The sequence below is a fragment of the Sus scrofa genome, chromosome 15 (genome assembly GCF_054392235.1).
Source record: "Sus scrofa isolate SSC_HxYL_T2T_F1_AM1 chromosome 15, Sscrofa_HxYL_maternal_Yorkshire_Landrace_v2.0, whole genome shotgun sequence".
Classification (NCBI taxonomy): domain Eukaryota; kingdom Metazoa; phylum Chordata; class Mammalia; order Artiodactyla; family Suidae; genus Sus; species Sus scrofa.
Window position 1 is genome coordinate 21741777 of NC_139397.1, and position 21222 is coordinate 21762998.

General features: G+C 36.0%; 1 protein-coding gene across 16 annotated transcripts in view; it reads left to right on the forward strand.

Annotated features, from left to right (window-relative positions):
* GTDC1 (glycosyltransferase like domain containing 1) overlaps positions 1–21222 on the forward strand; it is a 427341-nt gene that overhangs the window by 88604 nt on the left and 317515 nt on the right. For 8 of the 16 annotated variants that reach the window (XR_002339027.2, XR_014829227.1, XM_021074853.2 and 5 more), the window contains exons 1-2: positions 8766–8807; positions 11558–11759. Coding sequence is in view for 13 of the 16 variants with exons in the window: in XM_021074853.2 (XP_020930512.1) it covers positions 11581–11759 (179 nt within the window). In the remaining 3 variants the exon portion in view is untranslated. Of the gene's footprint in view, positions 1–8741; positions 8808–11557; positions 11760–21222 lie in introns of those variants that run through there. The other 8 variants (XM_084998899.1, XM_084998902.1, XM_084998900.1 and 5 more) reach the window with 3 other exon arrangements.

The window sequence follows — 21222 nt, forward strand, 5'->3', positions numbered from 1 at the left end:
TAAGTTTTTTTTGTATTGTTTACAAATGTGATTGGACATTTTAATACTTCAATGCAAATCTAGCTTTAGTGGAGTATGTAGCAGCCTTCAGGTGTGTGTTCAGGACTTGAGAAGGGTCCTTTTCATTCGCAAAATATTCTTATCTACAGTTTGACCAACTCAGGTTTTTGCTGCACAGGTCTGCATATACTAGGATGTTTTTCAATAGTAAATATTACAGTACTCCAGGGTCTGTGGTTGGTTGAATTCACACATTGGAAGAAACCTACTATAAATTATACACGAATTAACCCCTCTCTTCCTCCTGTTGTTCAAGAGTCAACTGTACTTTGCAGATGGCTTAAATATGGCCATCACCTGTTGCTCTTTGTCGCATACAAGTACGCCTGGGAGAGGTAACATGCTGTGTCTGGCAGGCATTTATTCCGAACAATCTGAAGGAGTTTATCTGATGTTTTAAATTTAGTTCTTGCAAGTAAAGTTTAGAAACAAGCAGGAAAAGGGACATTAGAGCATTGAACAAGAGGAATAATAAGCAGAAACAAAGTATTTCTTTACTTCATTCAGTTCTAAGATCAGTTGAACAACTATTATGTGAAATATCAGATATTATGTACCTAGTTTTAGGAGTTTAAGTTATAATCTCTCCCTTCAGTGATTCAGGCTGTTTGTTAACTTGGAATGCTAATTAATCCAGTAGAAAGAGTTATGGTCCTAGATATGGTATGCATATATGCCAGATAGAGATGCAAGGGGGAATTAACTCCTAATCATCCTTACTCTGTTTGAATACACTGTTTGCAGATTATGAAATTACTTCCTTAAGAGATGGTGGGGATACAGAGTGTGGCTGTGAATAGTTTGCAGAGAATATTCTGTACTATGGGGTCCACCTCACTAGACAAATATTTGTATCATTGGAATGCCTCCTTGAAAAACCATTTGATAAAGAGATGATAGTGACAAACAAGGCCACTAAATAGATAAAAGTCATAGTGCTTGCCCCAGTCAGAGAACTTTAAGCTATTGTTACTTATCTTTTATTTAGTGGAAACATGTATCAGGTGATATGGGCAAGTATGTGTAAAACCATGGATAATAGTAAAGCTTCTAGAAATCACACACCATTGTCTGTGTAATACCTTTGCTTTACTCAACAGGCTCAACCAGGATATTAAAATCTCAGTCTATTATTATCAGACTGACTCTTTTTCTTGTAATAGTGTGTAGCTAATGATATGCCCCTTGTGATATTTAAAAATAGTGATACAGCTTTCATCACCAAATCTATTAGCTCCAAATATACTTAGTCCTGGTCTAAACTGGGTTTCTGGGCTTTTTAAAATTTATCAATAACAATCTCTAAACTCTATCTAGCGATGGCTTCTTAAACCATCAGCAAATGTCTTAGACCATTAGCAAATCAGAAGATGCTTGAAAAATATATGGCAACTAGAAAAAGACCTGGTGCAATATATAGATAAAACAGTGTACTTTTAACTAGTGCTTCTTCTAATAAATGTCTATATTCATGTGGAAGATGAGAGAAATGTCATTAAATAGTTTAACTGATACATCTTTAAAACATGGTTTTTAAAATTTGCATCTTAAAGGACAGAGTCTAGTACTGGCTTCATCTCATACTTCCTAACACCGTTTAAAAAACATGTTATTGCATGGCGATTTTCACTGATGTAAAATGGATTTTAAAATATTAAAGGTATATAACATTAATACTAAAGATTTTTATTTCTAGCCCTGTAGTCCTCTGTGGAAATTTCCCTTTCTTCTCCCAGCTGTTTACCTGATGTTCTTTTGCTCCCTGATTTCACATTTCTTTTAAGCTGATTTCCCTCACTGATAAAGAATGGAGTTCAGTCTATGTCCTTTTTCTTTTTCACTGGAAGTGAGTAAATCCAGAACGTTATACTTGGTGACATTTATTTCAACTCATCAAGGGAATGCCACCCATATTTGCTTGGGTTCTGTACTTCAAGTAAGACATCGAGGATGTTTGTGTCTTAGAGTAACCCTGCTATTTCTGTTTCAGAATTAACTGAAAATGTGATATGTGTCTCCCACTTGGAGAGGGAAACTGCTCAACAGTTTTTTTGTTTAGTTAATATGGATTAAGTTCTTTAAAGATGTCAGAGTGAGACTCACTAACACCAGTGTAGTTAAGAATCTGTTAGTCATTTTATTTTAAACTTATTTGGTGTGTATATTTATAATTAGCTTGCACAAAGTAGGTCTGAGTTAAAATTTGGCATAGAAGTCAATGTAGGGCAGCAAGATAATCCTTCTGTCTAATAAAAAATATCAGTTTAATGATTAAACCAGTTGACTCCTTCCAGGTTATAGACTTGATTGTCCTTGGTTAAATATTCATACAGAGTCCAGACAGGTCAGAGAAGGTAGTTGCCCATGGTGTGAAACATGACTTCTAAACACCTCAGCAGGGCTGTTGGCAGAGCTTTTTTTCCTTAGAATAAGGTGTGTCGTTTCTGAATACAGTAAGATGTCACCTCTTATATTTAGATGGTGATAGAATGTGGGTATTAAGTTCTATCAATGAGAGTAAATAGTAACTAGTGCTAGTAAGGGGTGATTATTTGTGATTGGTTATAATAAAGGTCTTGGATGAATTAGGAAGAAATTGTCAAGGCCATTGCTAAAGGGTTTTATGGTTTATTGACTCAGCTCATACTTGTTGAACACCTTCTATTTGCTAAGTGCTGGGAATACAGTGGTGATCAAGCAGGCCCAGTCAGTGTCCTCATGGAACTTAATATCCAGTGGAGGATATGGATATTATATAATCACTCGTGTAAACATAGTCTCTAAGAGATAAATACAGAGCAATACTATAGATTGTTATATCAAGGGGACTTGGACTTTGATGATGACTGTAGCAAATTATGAAATAGTCTGAGTGTAATCCTATGGCTGATCTCCTCATCTCCCACTGCAAACCTTTCTTGTCATATGAACCTTGGATGTGGTCTTTTGTCCATCGTAGTCCTTGAGGCCTATGATCCTATCAAAAAGGAGCCAGTCTAGAGCTAAGGGGTGAAGGATAAGGGTTATGGGGAGAGGGGAGGGATGATTATGCAGGACTTAGGAAGAAATCAGAAAAGTTTTTTTATGATCCTATTTGTTATTCAGTTGTGTGTGACTTATACCACTAATGTCCTAGATACAAACTATTTGGAGTTATTATTAAATATAATATGCAATACATATATTTATCATCTTAGAGTGACATTTACATATCACTTGTGTATATACTTCTGTTGCACTATATGTGACTTAAATAGTAATAATTACTAAATACTGATTTTTAATCCCCAAACAGCAAAGACTGGGAGATGGAGGCAACTTTTATTTAGGTCAGATCATGTGCCTGCAGTGAAGTATAATGAGAACATATGTGAATATGAGGTTAGAAGTCGTGGGTTGAAACCCTTGCTCTGCCACTTACTCTTTGATGCAAATATTCTCTATTTCTTCTTCTGTAAAGGAGAAGTGATGGAACAGTGGTACCAGCATTCTTTCCACCTATGATTCTCTGAAACACCCTGGCTTCTTTGCTGAGTGATCCATATCTGAATGGGTCAGGAAACCCTATTTTCTCCCACTGAGCTGATTTGCAGCCCATTTCAGGAAGGTGGAAGGCTTGGAGAAATGCCATCTTGAGAAAGCAAATACATTATTCATCTTGTCAAACTTTTATAAAATGCATAATTGTTGGCAGAAAGTATTTAAAAATGCCTTTTTTCTTCCCCATTAAATAAAAGCCTAATTACTAAATGTGGAATGGGATCTCTAGATTGATGGTGAGGGAATTGGGTTTCTCATCCTACTTCCACTTCTAGTTTTAAACTAGGATGATGATAGATCAAACAGAATAAAAAACTGTAGGTGATTTTCAAAATTCATGGAGCTCACAGATATTCTCTTAGGCCATGAAACTTGCTTTGGCCTAGAATTCAATTGCTTTTGGTGTTTTTCTCACTTCTTTAATCACTGTGACTTTTGTTGTACTAGTAGGTTAAGATAAACACACATCTACATGAAAATAACTCATTAATTTCAATAAATTCTGATTTCTGTGAACAGTAAGAAAAAAAGAATAAATATTTGAAAGAGAATATAATAAAATGTATTCTGATGTACTAGCTGCTTGATTTAGTTTAACCTTCAGCAATAATGGGAAATCCCTAGTGTACATAGTAGCAAGTATAATGCTACCTGACATGGGTTTGGTCAGGACCTGTGTTAAGGTGAAAGCAGTGTTACTTTATTGAAGTCAGAATCAGCGTCCCATTTCCCCCTGATTTTCAGTTCAGCTCTACAAAAAAAATGATACTCTTTCCCGTCCCCCACCCCCCCAACCCCTGGGGACAGATCCTAGGATAGTCCCCAGGAAGAAAAAGGCATGGTCCCCATACTCCAAATTGTTCACTGTCCCATAAGGAAGAAGAACATGGAAATAGAGCAAAACAGGTAAAATGATACTATACAGAGTAGAAGTCATGTTTAAGGAAAGGCTTCATAGACTTGGTGATTCATGTGCAGAAATTTTAAGAAAATTTCATCAGGTGAACTTGAAGAAAAGGCTTACAGAGAAAAGATAAAGGTGTGAAGTCACAGAAGTGTGAAATAACTAGGTGAGTGTGAGTGCTAGGCCTAGCTGCAATGGTCTGGGGGAAGTGGAGGAAGAGGACTGAAGTGGGAGAAGAGGAAGCAAGACTGTAGCGAAGAGAAAGGAAGAGACCAGAAAAGGAAGGTCTTAACTGCCATGCACAGGGCCTTGAGTTTGCTCTTTAGATGGATGTCAGTGTGGAAGGTTTTTGAGCATACCATTTCATGATCAGATTTGCATTTTGGATGATTATTTGTGTTGGATTATGGAGAATGGTGTGATGGGAACCAGATTGCATAGTAGTGTGGAGACCTAGTTTAAAAGGGTAATGCAGTAGTTCAAATGAGTGATGAGATAATTTTCTGGTATAAAATCTTCTATTGATTCATAAATACACTGCCACATTTTAAAATGTCAGCAAATTGAAAATATTTTTAGTATTCAGTAGAACTAATTCATTGCTACTTTTATAGTTTAAAATTATTCATGAAATTGATAGAATGAAAAATTGAAAGGGGGTTAGTATTTTATTTTGTAAGTAAAATTAAACCAATACACTCACAAAAATTTTTCATAGTTATAATTTTGCTATATAATGTGGAATATGATTTTTAAAAATGTAATGAATCTGTTACACATCTACACACACACTCATATATATACATATTTAGTTGTGGAAATTATGCATATTTGAAAACAAGTGAATGATGTCATAATGCCTGTAGTGTAGGTATTTGTTGAATTTGCATTTGATACTGACCATTATAACCAAGACTTTGTATTAATTCAAGTCATGGAATAAATGATGATTTTTTTTTAAGCAAAAAAGTTAAATCCCAAATTGAGAAAGAATGAAAATATTCATCAGGGAAAATTAAATAGCCATATATGTACATAAGATTGTAATTTTGTTGTTGTTGTTGTCTTTTAGGGCTGCACCCATGGCATATGGAGTTCCCAGGCTAGGGGTTGAATCAGAGCTGTAGCTGCTGGCCTGTGCCACAGCCACAGCAATGCAGGATCCACAGCTCATGGCAATACCAGATCCTTAACTCACTGAGCAAGGCCAGGGATTGAACCCAAGTCCTCATGGATCCTAGTTGGGTTCGTTAACCACTGAGCCACGATGGGAACTCCCATAAGACGTAATTTTGAAAAGAACATGTATTAAAAGATCATTACAAATCACATAATTGGAACAGCACATTTGAAATTAGCTGCAAATTGTCTCACAATCAGTATGGCATATAAGTCTTTTAACCAAATCTTGGTTTTGGTACGTAAATCCTGTTCACAACAGGAAACTAAAGTCAGAGTTGATGAAATTAGAATATCCATAGCTTTATGGGGGAATAGAATGTTAGACTGTTACACCTTTTTCAGTATGAACCCAAGATTTTTTTAAAAAGTTATTATATAAGTAGGATACAAGTTATCATAAATGTTAGGTTGCATGCTGCATAATCAGATAACGGAATAATAATCAGTTTCTCTTGTATGCTATTTTCAGACTAATGCTCAGGAATTCTATTTTATGCCTCACTATTAGTGAAACTTTAATTATGTAGAATATTGTCAGTGCCTGTATTTTTAGGATTGCAAATTTATTGCACTGCATTTGATGTCATATTATTTATCAGTCTTCAGAGATTACACTGAGGCTTTAGGGGTTAGGATGAATTTACTATGCCTGATTTTTATGAAAGTTTTTATAACTCTTTCAAGGGATGGGATATGTTTATCTTTGTTACCCCCCCCCTCCCCATGTAATAGAATGTAGTATAATACTTTGAGGAAACTTTTTTAGCAAAATGTATTTTTACTCCATTTGTACCTTTAATAGGTTCTATTAGGGGAATCAATGATGACATGTTTCAAAGCAGAAATCTTTTCATGCTTTTTTTTTTTAACTATTTAATGAGATTTTAGATATATTTTAACAAGTGGGGTTTCCCTGATGAATCATTAAAACAAGTGAGTGGGCTGGAAGGTAATACGAACTTTTCTTAGCATTGCCCTATTTTACTCTACTAGGTTATTTGTTGCTTTTAAAATAGTACCTGGGTGTGTTGGAGTTGGTGGGTGGAGGTGCAGAAGGTGAGACAGGAAAGGGTCAGTTAGAAAATACCAGGTAAACCTCTGGGAAATCCTACTCAAAGTCTACTTTCCCCAATTTTGAGTTTAAGCTCACTTTTTTTTTTTTTTTTTTTTTTTTTTTTTTTTTGCTCTACCAAGCTCAACTTGCCAAATATTGTATATAGGCAAATAGAAAGTGTATTTTCAGCAATTGATTAAAGTTTAAGGTATCAACCACATGTGGATTAGCCTGTGGAATCAATTTCTCATGTGTGTGGGATTAAAACTGATGAAACTATCATCACTGAAACCATATCTTCCTACATCTAATAGCAGTAAGGTGTCTGTGGAATATATTAATACAACAGTTCCTCTGATTTAAAATTATTACTTGGTATTGGTTGGAAAATTATAGGTAACTGGATTGACATCATATGTGAGGGCTAATTATGGGTTTTTAGTTGATTTAGGTTTTGTTTTTTAAAATCCATGATGTATTTATACTTGGTACCTCTTTTCATAAATCAATGGCATATTGCAAATTACCTTTACTATACTTTTTTTTTTTTTTCCCAAACAACTCAACTGTCATAGCAGTTGTAACTGCTAGAGGAGGTAGACAAAAATGTAGTTCACCTTGAAAATGATCATGGCTCAGGGAATAAAAAATTGGGTCAAGCTTAAAATAAATGCAGGTACAATGACAAAATTTAACAAATTTAAAAATATTCACAGTATTGGTTTCAGGCTACTTTTGTTCTGGTGATCATGTCAATGCATTATTCATATTTAATTGAGATGACTCTAATGGCACCTTTTCATTTTATTCAAAATATTTGTATGAATTACTATTGTGATTTTTTTCACTTTATATTCACTTTTAATTGTAAATGTAAATTTTTGGAAAGGCGTGTAATTCTTAGATAGATCATTGTGACCTTTGGTGATCTCAAATAGAATTTGAAGCAGTTAAAATTCCTATGTCCTGGCTATCACTTTGACTCACTTTATATTGCTAATTTAATGTTTAGCATTTAACCATGTATCATTAAATCATGGTATTGATAATGAATTAAACTTTCATAAAGCTTTAATAGTGTAGCACATTCTCATTCATCTGTTGCCACTGGGGAATAAAATATTCTGAAGAGATGAGTTTTTTTTTGTTTGTTTGTTTGTTTTTCCTCCAACTAAAGCTTACTGTTTAAGCAGAAAAACTTAAAAGTTGATAAAAATTTATCTGAAACATTTTTATGCTCTTTTAGAGAGCAAGAATGGATTGGCCACTTACTCTTTTCTTATGTAATAAAATATCATCCTAGTGTCAGGTAGAAAGGATATGGGATTTCTTTGGTATTTATTCTCCAGCTTAAGAAGTTTTGCTTTTGTGTTTGTGTCCTTCTTTAAAAATGCCACACCCCTAATTCTGATATACCAGTTCAGTTTAAATGTTTCAGGGTTTAAGGTCTGAGGTAGTACACGTGCTAATGCTATAACAGATTCACAAGCCTGAGCACCTGTGTAAGACATTTAGCTGCATGTGGCAAACACCTGGCCACAGCTTCCTGCCATGAAGGAGACACTGTGCTTCTTTGGAGTAAGGACGTTCAGTGTCGAGGCTCTGTACTGCCTCTCCCACTCACTCACTCTCTAGTAGCCATTGCTAGTGGAGCAAAATGTCTGTATTTACCTGGCATGCTCCTGAGCATCTTTAGTGTCAGGTGACCACTGCAGTTTTCTGAGATTATTGCTAAAATGGCCAAATGTGTGCTCCCTTTATCTTTTAATAAATTCCTGCATGACAGCAAAAATCCTTTTTAACAAAATGTTTTTTTTTCTTTTTCTTCCCCACCTCATGCTCACATGTTTCCAGCAGTGTTTTCTAAAGCAAAACTCAAGCACAGTGGAAGTATTTGAACTGTTCTCTAATGTGCTGTAATGACATTTGGTTTGAATCTTATATTTAAAAATCAGCTTCCTCTCTTTTGTTTGTACCTAATGAGAATCATCTTTCTTCCAGGTTGTGCTTTAAGAAGACTATAGGGGAAGAACATATTTTCTTCTTGCTGCAAAAGTTGCAATAGAAGTAAGTGGGGAACTGCCAGGATATGTCTGTCTCCGCAAAACAAGCAGAACAAATTTCCATGAATCAAAGCCACTAAGTATAGTTTTCAGAGATGGTAGGACATAGTTACTTTCCTTAGAAAAATACCCCAAATTCAGGCACACCCATTGGTCACCAGAAGAATGCTCAAGTGAACGCTGGTTCAAACCTGTACATTTCACTCTTCTAACTGAGCTATTGAAGGGGTGGAAATCTATATAACTATAACCTTTTTTTCCCTTTTCTGTTTCTCATCCTCCCACGTGCTTGGTGTTCAGTTCTGCTTACTGAGTGTCTTGAACCTGCAATAGCACCTACACCTACTGCCTCCACGGTGGCTGATGGGTTGCAGATAACTTATGATTCAGACCTATAAGAAACATCTGTATCTATAGGGCATGATACATGCTCTAGATTAATCATGGAAAAGGGCAGAGTAATGAAGAATCAGAAAACTTTTTTCCCCTAATATTAATGTTGTTTTCTTTGAGGTTGTATGAGTGAAATATTCTCTAGAGTGGTTTACATCACATTCCATTACTTGTGGAAATATCTCAGGTCCGTTTTATAAGAATCTTTTAGAGACCTTTTAAGCATAAACACAGCATATTAATGTGATTAGGTCAGAGGAGATAAAGCAAGATAGTAGATATCTGTGATGTGATGCAGTAAGCAAATTAATGTTGAACTGCTTTTATTTTTTTCTTCAAACCTTTGGTATAACTTCCACAATTGCCTTTCATTGATTTCTCATTTGCTTTCTAGAAGTTTCCATCATTTGAAGGATGAATGGCTACCATTTTGTTAAACTTGGAGGCTGTTTGTTAATTTATTGAATATAGCATTATAAAGTTGAAGCCTCCAGCCAACCTGAAAATATCGAGCTGTATAGCTCAATCTCTGAGCTTACGTCTTACCCACAAAATCTGTGGTAAAACTTTCAGATTCTTAGTTGAAATACAAGATGCTGATGAGGAGTGGGTAACTCCCATTGCCTTTCAAATGTGTGTGTATATCCACTCTTCCCACCTTTCCTTGGTGAATAGCAAGCTGTGATTGAAAAGAATTGATTTTAAAATGCCAGAGGATTCTAAGATATCTTTTCTCCTTAAGCAAGATGGTTTATCCTATTAGTGGGAGGGCAAAATGCCTTATAACTGTTTGTCAGCTACTATGTTTTAATTTTGTCTTCACAGCACACCTCTGAGCTTAGTACTCTAATCCTCAGGTTAGAGAAGGTGAGACTAGTCATACAACGTTCGGTAACTTGTCCAGGGTCATACAGCTAGGATGTGACAGGGCTGAGATTCACACTTGTATTTACTTGATCCCAGGGCTCATGCCTTTTCCACCTGAGGAACACTGCTTCCTATTTGGCATGTGGGTGAAATATGTATTTGTATATTTTCTCCAAAAATGCTCATTGGAAGATTCAAACATCAAGAAATAAGCTTTTTTCACTTCAGTCACTTCTTTGAGAACCATTTGAGACTTTTTGCTTTGAAATGCAGTTTAAGCAGGTACTGCCTTGACTGAACAAGGTAAAACACAGTTTTATTAGTTAAGAGCATCATTGAATTTTTGAGACTCATAATTTTGTGGAACAGCATTAAGGAAAGCAGTATACTGTTTAATGAGTGGTGTTTACTTCAGTCATAAAGGAGAATTCAAACATCTGGAATATTTTTTAAACAATGTAGTCATTATGTACCAAGTGATATTTCTTCTTTACTTCTTATAGGAAATGATGTATAATTTGAAATATACATATGAAAGTTTTTATGTTTATATATATATTTTTATTTCACTGAACACATTAACAAAAGTCACATTATTAAAGTAAAAAGTTGGTTGACAGCCAATTTTCTGTGATGTTTGAGCCAGTTTTCTGTGATGTTTTGTCAAAAGTTGTTTGACAGCCAATTTTTACTGTCTTTTTTTTTTTTTTTTTTTTACTGTCTTTAATAACAATATTATTTTATCATACTTAATGGATTTGTTGTTTAAAGAAAGGTTATAGAAACTGCTTGGTCACTGACGTATAGTTATACCCTACTTTTTCAGTCTTTTTTGGGGGTGGGATGTGGACAATAGTGGGGAAGTGGTCAAATGTCTCAAGAAATTGTATCCTAAAGATTTTGAACACTAGAGAATTGAGATTTGAATGTGAATGTGCTTTCTGTGGATTCACTGGGTGCGTTGGTAGCTAGTGAACTTAAAGATGGTTTAATATAAAAGTTCTAGGATCAGGGAATTTCTGAACTAACAAGGACCATACAAATGAAGGGCTCTAAGTCTTAGTTAGGACCTGAGGGTGGTGGCTGTCCAAGGTTAGACAGAGCTCTAGGCCAAGCCAGATCTGAGGCTACTGTGTCAGGGTCATACCAGCTGGTCCAGCCAGGAAAGTGAGTGATCACAGCAGGAGTTCCTGGGGGAGGTGGTGAAAATACTGAGTCATTATGGAAGTAATCTTAGGGCATGAAGAAAACAGAAATCAGGAAAATAAAGCATCTTTATTTCCTTTTATTAACATGAATGGTCTAAAAATATTGATTCCAAAATATAAACCTCAAGTGTTACATGCTTTTTTTTAAAAAAGTGGGATAAGCCTATTTAAAAAAATAATGTCTGTAATTGATTTTACTTGCTTTCTGGGTCTAATATTTTAACATTTATTTAAAAAAATTTTAATATACACAAATATGTATGTGTGAAACCTTTTTTTCCCCTAGAATCTGAAGATTTGAAGGGACCAATGAGCATTCTAATCATTGAGGCGTTCTATGGAGGATCCCATAAACAGCTGGTGGATCTTCTTCAAGAAGAGTTAGGAGACTGTGTCCTTTATACCCTTCCTGCAAAGAAATGGCATTGGCGAGCACGGACATCAGCTTTGTACTTCTCACAGAATATTCCTGCCAGTGAGCATTACAGGTAATTAGAGCTCGAGCTGCATCTGCAGCGTGTTTGAAATGTACCTGTTCTAAGGTTGTTGCTTCTCTGTTGGCCTCGATGGAATTTCCTGTAACTGTGGGATTGGTCAGCATGACTGTTGCAGCTATTCCCTTGGAGAAGCTGAGCAGCCAAGTGCATTTATGCTCTGAGCACACCTGGACGCTAGGAAAGTGCCTCATTTAGAGGCTATGTGCATTTTCTCATTTGCCTTGTCCTTTGATCACATGAACCTGTGTGGGTGTATGTTGACATTTCTTGGCCTGAGATGAGAGTTGATCTGGTGAACATTTGTTTTTGTTTTGTTTTGTTTTTGTTTTTTTGCTTCATAACTTCCTATGCCTCTTTTAGTGAATATGCTGTTTTAGTTTATCTTATTGTGTCTGCTCTGCACTAGGAGCCAAGGTTGGAAAGGTAGATATAACCTAGGTTTGTGCCTTTACTGGCTTTAAAGACTGTTCAGGTAGAGATGGACATGTAAGTGCAATGAGAGTGTGAACAAGGGAGAAGTTGATTTTGACCGTGACAGACGGGAGATGCCTTTCTAGAGTTGATCACCTTTGCTTAGCCTGGGAAGATGAATAGGTTTGGGGGACACAGGCCTCAGTTTTGAATTTTGAATGGTTAGAAAATGGAAACGAGGGGGACCCATTAGAAAGTCTTTTGGGACGTACCGAAAAGATGGATGAGAAATATGGATTCCCTGTGAACATCTCTACTGCCACGTGTCTACTGGTGGTTAAATAGTGGGAGGTTATCCTACTGTGGCTACGTATCTGACGTTCTTACCATTAGGGGCCCGTCTGTGTAGGCCTGCATGGTATGGGCAGGAGTGGCAGTGCCAGAGTAATAATGAGTGGAGTTCAGGCAGACAGGTTGTTAGAGAAAGGGCACACTGCAAGTTGCAGTGCCCACCTGGCTTCAGCAGCCCTACCCATCTGCTGCTGCTTATAAAGTGGAGCAGTGACAAGGGAGAGAGCAGCCTGAGATTTAAATGTAGGTTACTGTTCTTAGTAGTGCTTTGGAGAAGTCAGAAAATAACCCATTTGGTGTATGAAAACCATGCATTGCCTCTAAGAATTCAGATTGTCAGATGGAAGAGCATTGAGCACTCAGATCATATTGCTTGGGAATATAAAGGTAAAAGCTGTGTGGGGCATATTGAGAATTTTGTACTTTTCAAATCTAAAGTGTATTTTTTTCCTTATAGGATTTAATGTTTTATATTCTGATATCACCAAGTGAATATTGTAGATTCACTGGTAGTATTAGAAATTTTAACACATGTATCTATATAACAGTTTTAAAAGCAATGATAAGCCTATTGCTATGTTAAAATCTGCCTGTTTATAGTTGCTTTCACATCTCATTTAGTTGTGTTTTCACAGCACCGATTGCATTACATTACTTAAGGTCAAGTAATCTGGTTGACTTTATGGCACATTTTCATTTAATGTTACCATTTGATATAATACATTCATACATACCAAATGATACAATACATTTCTATAATAATTTGAACATTGAAACAAACCATTTCTCTATCTGCTGTTAGATTTCATTTTGATTACACAGTGTTTCCGAATGGAATTATTGTATCACAAATATATATATGTGTGTGTGGATAGCATGCAAACAAACACTTCCGTGCCCATGGCTTTCCCACTGCCTTTGAGGTCTGAACCATTTGAGGATAAACATCACATTTCTTTTGAAGCAGTCTTATTTGGGAAGTAGATTTCTGAAAGATCATGATGTAAAGTTTTACCTTAACCAGTAACCTTCTAACAGTGCTATCTGTGATCTTTTGAGGTTAGCCATTTAAGCTGCAGTTAATGGTACTTATTCATCTAATCAGACTTCACTAAAAGATATACCTCACTGGTCTAATTTACAGTTATATTTGACTAATGATACCTTATCTACTCTTTACCAAACAACCTTTTTGAATACTTTTGGAAAAATAGCAGTGGTTTGAAGACTCACTCAACCCTAGATTAAAGTGCAAGAATAATATTTTGTTACACCAGATAAATCTGGTTTCTGTGGAGACTTTTTTTTTTTTTTAAACTACTGCCTTTATTTTTATTTATTTATTTATTTTTTGGTCTTTTTGCCATTTCTTGGGCCGCTCCCATGGCATATGGAGGTTACCAGGCTAGGGGTCGAAATGGAGCTCTAGCTGCCAGCGTAGGCCAGAGCCACAGCAACACGGGATCCGAGCTGCGTCTGCGACCTACACCACAGCTCACAGCAATGCCGGATCGTTAACCCACTGAGCAAGTGCAGGGATCGAACCCGCAACCTCATGGTTCCTAGTCGGATTCATTAACCACTGCGCCACAACAGGAACTCCCTGTGGAGACTTTTAAAAGTATGAAAAGTTCTTGCTTTCTTCTCTGTGCATTCGGCGAATGAAATCACTAAAATTCATAAAGATAGAATGATTAAACACCAGTATTGCATACCGTGCAAAACCACTCTGAACTAGTAGGAATGTGTCTGATGAGAAAGACCTTGAATATAGGTACACAGTTATTTTTCGTCAATGTTTGTATGTATAGTCCTTGTTTTTAAATGAGCTTATCCTCCAGCCTAATTAATCAGTTTGATTTTGCTTTATCTTGATGACAAGAAGAATATATCATGATTTGCATTTAGAGCTCTTTAATTTTATTATAGATTACAAAAGCTCCACAATTTATTTTTCTCAGAAGTAGTTTGGTAATTATTAGGTTGTATTAAAGCTTTGCCTTCTGGAAACTTCACAAAATGCAGAAAAATATTTCTAAGGATGGGGCTTAAATTTCCTTTCTGAAATGTGTGAGTTATTTGTCCTAGGATCAAGCATACCTTGCTTTCTTAAAATATACCTAGACTAGGCACCAAAGATGTTTCATTCTCTTTTCTTTCTGTAGTATCTTTGTTGAACTAAAAGAACCACTCTTACTTAAAATCATTTTTTTTCTCACTTTCAGATGCTTACAATTATGTTTTTATTCCATTTGAGGTATTGTGGCAGATACTGATCATTGCCCACTTAACAGCCCTTCTTCCTTGTTAACAGAATCTGTTTTCTTTGGGGTGGCTAAGTACCCAGCCTCTGGGAGTGAAGCTTGATTGACCTAAGTCTGTCATGATGATCCTATTCTCTTCCAGATTTTCCCAGTTTTCCTTGAAGCTAGTGCTGGATTCTGGCAAATTAGATTTAAGTCAATGACTTTGGGGGTTCTTCTAGCTAATTTTTTTTTTTTAACACTTATGAAAGAGAAAGTCATCTCTCCTTCTCTGCATTTGGCTGTGGTTGTGATGTCTGCAACCTTGAGGTGACAAGATGAGGACAGAACACCTGAGCTACCAAAAATGGCTGGAAGGACATAGCTGCCTAATCACTTGAAAACCCTCTGTCTCTAAAACATCTAGATATGTTTTATAAGATGTAACAAATTTCTTTTTACGTTCTTAGCTGAGTAAAGTAAGAGAGGATCTTTCTGGAGTGGGATTTGGAAATTAGAGTGATAAGCTGGTATTGAAGCTCTAGTTGCCTCATTTTCAGAGAGGGACTGCTTAACTATGCTATGTTACTTCCTTGAAATGAAATATTGTGTAGCATTAACCTGAATTAGGAAGCGTTCTGTCGTTATCAGAACCTCTCCAAGACATATTAAGTGACCAAAAGTAAGGTAGTGTTATTAGGTGCTATCTTTGGCATAAAGAAAGGAGGTTGTAAGAACTAAACAATGAAAGAGTGTGCTGGAAATGAATGAAAGTAGTTGCTTGGGGATTACTATAGGGAGGCATTGGGAGCCCACCTGTATCCCTTCCACCTTTCCCCTTCTGTGCATCCTGGTCAGCTTTCGGCTGTCAGTGTCTGCAGTCTCTTCCCTGAGGGGCAGGCAGCAGGCCCCAAGCAGCCCTTCCCAAAGGATCCTCGCCCCTCAGATGAAGTCATTTTAAAATGTGAACAGGAGCTAAATCATTAACCAAGTTTCCTCAAAAACCCTGTAAATCAGGAAGCAAAAGCATAATTCTACATAATTCATAGGTCACAGAACAAATTGTAATGGATAATAAAAAACAACTGAGTCATAATGAACATATTGCATATCACAAATGTGAGATGCATCTAAAGTGACAGTTGCAGTCACATCATCTTTAATAAATTTATTTTTATTATTTTAAAAATTGTGATATACAGGGCCCTCTAAAGCTTGTTGTCTAGGACAGGGCCCTTCTTACTTGAATCTAGGAGTACTGAGAAGGAAACAATAAAGAATTAAAAGTAGTGAAATCAAAAGTATCTGTGTATGTAACAGAGATGAACAAACAAATTAGTGATTTTTGAAAGAATAAATAGATGTAAACTCAGGCATGTTTTATTTTTTTTAAAAGCACAATTAGTTTTTGGATTGAAAAAAAGAACTACAGATATGACACAAACCAATATAAAGGAAGAAATGTTCTTAATAGTTTTATGCTAATATATTAGAAAACTTAGACAAAGTGGAAAAGCATAACTTATGAAACCCCATTCGAAATAGAAAGTCTGAATGGAACCATAATCATTAAAGATGTTGTTGCATTAACATAAAATCTCCCCATTAATAGACAGAGGTTGGGTCCTTGTGCAGGTTGGTTTACACCATTGCTGCCCAGTCTTTTTCCAGACTTGTATTACATGAGGTCACATGTCTAGTTTTTTACGTTTTCTGTTTCTTGTGGCCATACAAGTCCTAACTTGTTGATTATCATTATATCTCCTTTTCCTATCCCCTAACCACCGACTTTTTTTTTTTGTTTTTTTTTTGTTTTTTTAAATGTCCAAGGAAGAGCAAGGAAAGCAAATAGTTGGATAGAAAATAAATCAAATGGAAGTTCACTTGGGTCAAGTAACACACAAAGTGAAGTTCAAGCTTAAGGTGATAATTTAATTATTGATAATTCTATTATGATTTGTCATTTTCTTAAATGGTACCATGACTGTGGCTTTTCACTAAACAGATCTCTTTCAAGGAATCTTGAAATTTTCTTAAATTGAAATATTTTGTATAAAATACTGAATGTAAATTTTTGGCAAAATGAATGTTTTTAGCTGATATGAATTACCTATATATGTCTGATGTTTTTAGCTAGACCTTATGAATAAAAGTATTCCTAAACCGGTGAATATAGCAAATTATTAAGGAAGGTGGTGGTTTCTCAAACAATTTTTTTTATAGATTAGTAATTTAATTACTTTGCTTGGCAATTATATTTTGAATTGTTACTTCTCGTTAAAAAATATAACTTTCTGAATAATATAATACTTTAGTAGTAAAACATTGTTTTATTAAGATATACCTTTCTGAATAAGTAAATGCCATTTTAATCATGAAAACACCTTTGTACTAGTGTGCATCATAGTTGGGAGTATAAAAGAAAATGATAATTTAATGAAAATTTGTAGGTAAGTGAAGTATTGTTAGGCATACATATGCAGTCATTTTACATTTCTACAACTGAATTAAGACCTAATGGGACAAAATAATAGTAATAATAGCTAACATATTGAACATTTACCATGAGGTAGACACTTTACAATCCTGGAAGCTAGGTGTTGTTTTCCTGATTTAGCAGAGGTAGAATCTGAAGCTTAGAATCAAGCTACTAGCACTGGGTTACACAGGTAGTCAGTGCTAGATAGGTGATTTGAGCTCAGGTCTGCCCCCTTGCAAAGGCCACACACTGTTCTTTTTAAGCCCATGCTTTTAACCACTGTGCTGTTTCAGTACTCTGCTGAAGCGGGTTAATTAAGTAAATTAAACCTAAGTACCTCTTGATTAAAAATATATCACCAGATTTCACTCTTGGAAGTGGGTGTGGTGCCTCTTGGGGTCTTGAGAAGTAATATAGTTCTTGAAACGGATTGGAAGCTGGAGGCTGGGAACCAGGAGTCTTTCTAGGTTTGTGAGTGTGATTTTCTCATTTTTTGTCCTCAGCATACTTCTCTGAGCTTTTATCCATAGAAGTCACAAGTTATTTAAATTTTCCTCTTCTGAGGTTTTCCCTTAAATTCAGAGAAAATACTACATGTGATGCTTTTTTAAAGTCATTGGGTAGGCTTATGAATACACAAAATAACATTCTTGTTTACGATACTCAATAACTGCCATTGACCAGTTATCCTCAAACTGCTATGACATACTCTACTTGGTTTATGAACTTAGCTTGAGGCAGCATTCCAGTGCTGCCCAACTCACTACCCTTATATCATCACTAATTGTGTGCACTTCTTAGGCTTTGGATAATGCTCTATGTAAATCATATTGTCACTAGATGTCATGCAACATCCCATAGTCTGACCCATTTGTGACTCTTCCATTTATGAGAACTGGTCAAGAGTTTCCTCATGAAGCCAGCCAGTTTCCCTATCCTACACTACCTAGTTACAGGATTCCTCTTTGGTTTGTTTTTCTACCAATTAGCTGTTGTGTCTAGGCAGTGTACACAGCAGCTTTCCAATATTTGTACAATGCTTAGGGCTTTGTTCACAATATTTTCTCCTTGAACTCTCTGATTGACAGTATAAAATCATCTTGGCTTTATGTTGAAAATGTACCTGACCCCAACACAACAGATATAGAATAGTATTGGAAACCAAATAATTAATCATTTACTTAGTCTCTGTTTCTCTGACTCTCTCTGCCTGTCTCTCTTTTCTCTCACTTCCTTATTCTCTCTCTTATATGGAAAGACATGCATACACACACGAATGACTTTTACTCTAACAAATCCTTCATTGCAAAACTTGTGTTTCATGCATCCTAAAAGAGGGTTTCCAGACTGTGTCTTTTCCACTTTTCTTTGTGTTTCTTTTCCAGTGCTCTCAAGAAGTAAAATATTCCAGTAGCAAGAAAAAAAAAAGTTTTCTTGTTATGGAGTTCGTAGTTTATTCTCAACATCAGCTGCTAATTCAAAAGTGTTTATATAGTTAGTAGTATGCACTGTGAACCCACTGCTTCCAAGGAGTTATGCCCCGTAGTGCAACTTCAAGTACATGCGTTTAATATTCCTTCTAGCATATTTTAAAAATAAAATAAAATTTCACATTTAAGATTCTGTACAGCCCCCACGTAAGTGTGCATCTGGATACAAGATATTATTTTTAACAGACAGACTCTGTACCTTAAAGATCTATAGGGTAAATCTCCAATATATTTACCCTTTGAAATTTGACAACTGTATTTTGAAAGACAAAGTGGATGTTTATTACACTTTTACAAAGGAGCAAAAATTGTTATTTTTAATGAATGAAATGGGAAAGGCAAAACCCTTCAAACACCCTTAAATGGAAGCAAAATAATGTGATTGTATAAAAATGCTTTTACTTTAGAGTGAGGACTTTTATAATTTTGCTTTTAGAAGTAACATGCATATTTAAAAATTTTTTTTATTGTTACTTACCTAATCAATTTTTTTTCCTACTGTATAGCATGGTGACCCAGTTATACATACATGTATACATTCTTTTTTTCTCCCATTACCATGCTCCATCATAAGTGACTAGACATATTTCTCAGTGCTTCACAGCAGGATCTCATTGCTAATCCATTCCAAAGGCAATAGTTTGCATCTATTAACCCCAGGTTCCCAATCCATCCCACTCCCTCCCCCTCCTCCTTGACAACCACAAGTCTATTCTCCAAGTCCATGATTTTGTTTTCTGTGGATAGGGTCCTTTGTGCTGTATATTAGATTCCAGATATAAATGATATTGTATGGTATTTGTCTTTCTCTTTCTGACTTACTTCACTCAGTATGAGAGTCTCTAGTTCCATCCATGTTGCTGAAAATGGCATTATTTTGTTCTTTTTTATGGCTGAGTAGTATTCCATTGTATGTATATACCACATCTTCCTAATCTGATCATCTGTCAATGGATATTTGGGTTGTTTCCATGTCTTGGCTATTGTGAATTTTTTATATAACAACTGAAATTGTGAATCCGATTTTACAATGTTTCTAATCTAGCTGTTTTGTGGTATTTTCATTGTACTTCCACTCCCAGTGTTTGTTTGCTTATTTGAGATAGTGTTTCTGCTTAGGTCTCAGTTAATGAAATTATGTTTGCTTTGGGAGCTGTATAGGGTGTGCTTAGGTCTGAGTGTCTAGCGTCCTGCATTTGGGTCCTCTAAAGCCATGGTACAAACTCTTGGTTACTGTCCCTTCTCTTAAGCCTCCCAACTTAGGGAAGCTTTTATGCTTAACTATTTCCCTGGCCTTCTAGCTGCCTCTGGACACACTGTCATGTTTATTAAATGACCAATTCTTGTCCATCTTTCCTTTGTTTATACTTCATGGTTCTTCCACATGATGGACCTTCTGGCCTCCTGACATGCCAGTCCACAAGGATAATGCTGGCAGAGGCAGGATCTGAATTAGGCCTTGTGCTCACAAAAAAGCATGCATGTCTCTTTCTTCTATCTTTCTAAAGAACATAATCCTATATTTTAGTGAATTTTCCCCTGTAAACAATTTGGGTTCCTATATTTCTCATTGTTTAGCATCTCAAGCTGAAAATAAGTTGTAAACTCTCCATTTGTAGGAGAAATTCCTGGTGTTTAAATATATGTAGCTGAGAGAGGTCTCGGGGGGTGGGATGGTTTGACCAGTATCCCCTGAGGCTAGTTATCTTATGGGTTTTTTTTCTAAGCTTGTTTCCATGTTTCCCCTTTATCAGCATATATTGAGAACTTTTATGTTATGCACCAATGCCTATGCTAGTACTGGTGCTATTAAGGGAGACTTGACAAACATGGTCATACAGTGCTGGCCCTTCATAAGCATTTAGTAAACTCTTTGTTGATTGAAAGAAAGTTTAGTGCCTATATACCCACTTGCTATAATAGTGGCTTGGATTAAATAATCTGATTGAAAACCATCAGTGATTCACCTTGCATATGTAAAAATCCAGGTTATGCACAGGGCTTTTTAACAGGGCATTGCCTACCTCTGCAACCTCATCTCTCATCCCTGGCATCTCATTAATCAGCTATCGTAGCAGCACTGGCCTTGTAAACTTACTCTGAAATGTCAAGTTCTTTCCTGCTTCAGGTCCTGTTGCTTCTTGCTGATTCCTCAGCTGGTAACCCTAACTCAGTCCCCCTCCCTACACCTGTGCGTACTTCTTCCCATCCTTCACCTCTCAGAGGGCCCTTCCATCGCCACTCTATCTGAAACAAGCCCTTGATTTTCAGCATCCTTTTTTCCCCCATCTGTAATTAAATTGCATATTATTTGTAATTATTTTGTTTTATTTTTTCTTTTTCATTTTTCTGTTAAGTACCATGATGACAAGAGCCATATTTGTTTTGTGTACCATTTTTATACTCAGTGCCTAGTATGCTTCCTAGTAGATAGTAACTGTTGAGTAAAGATGGTTGAATGAATGATTTTATATCTATGG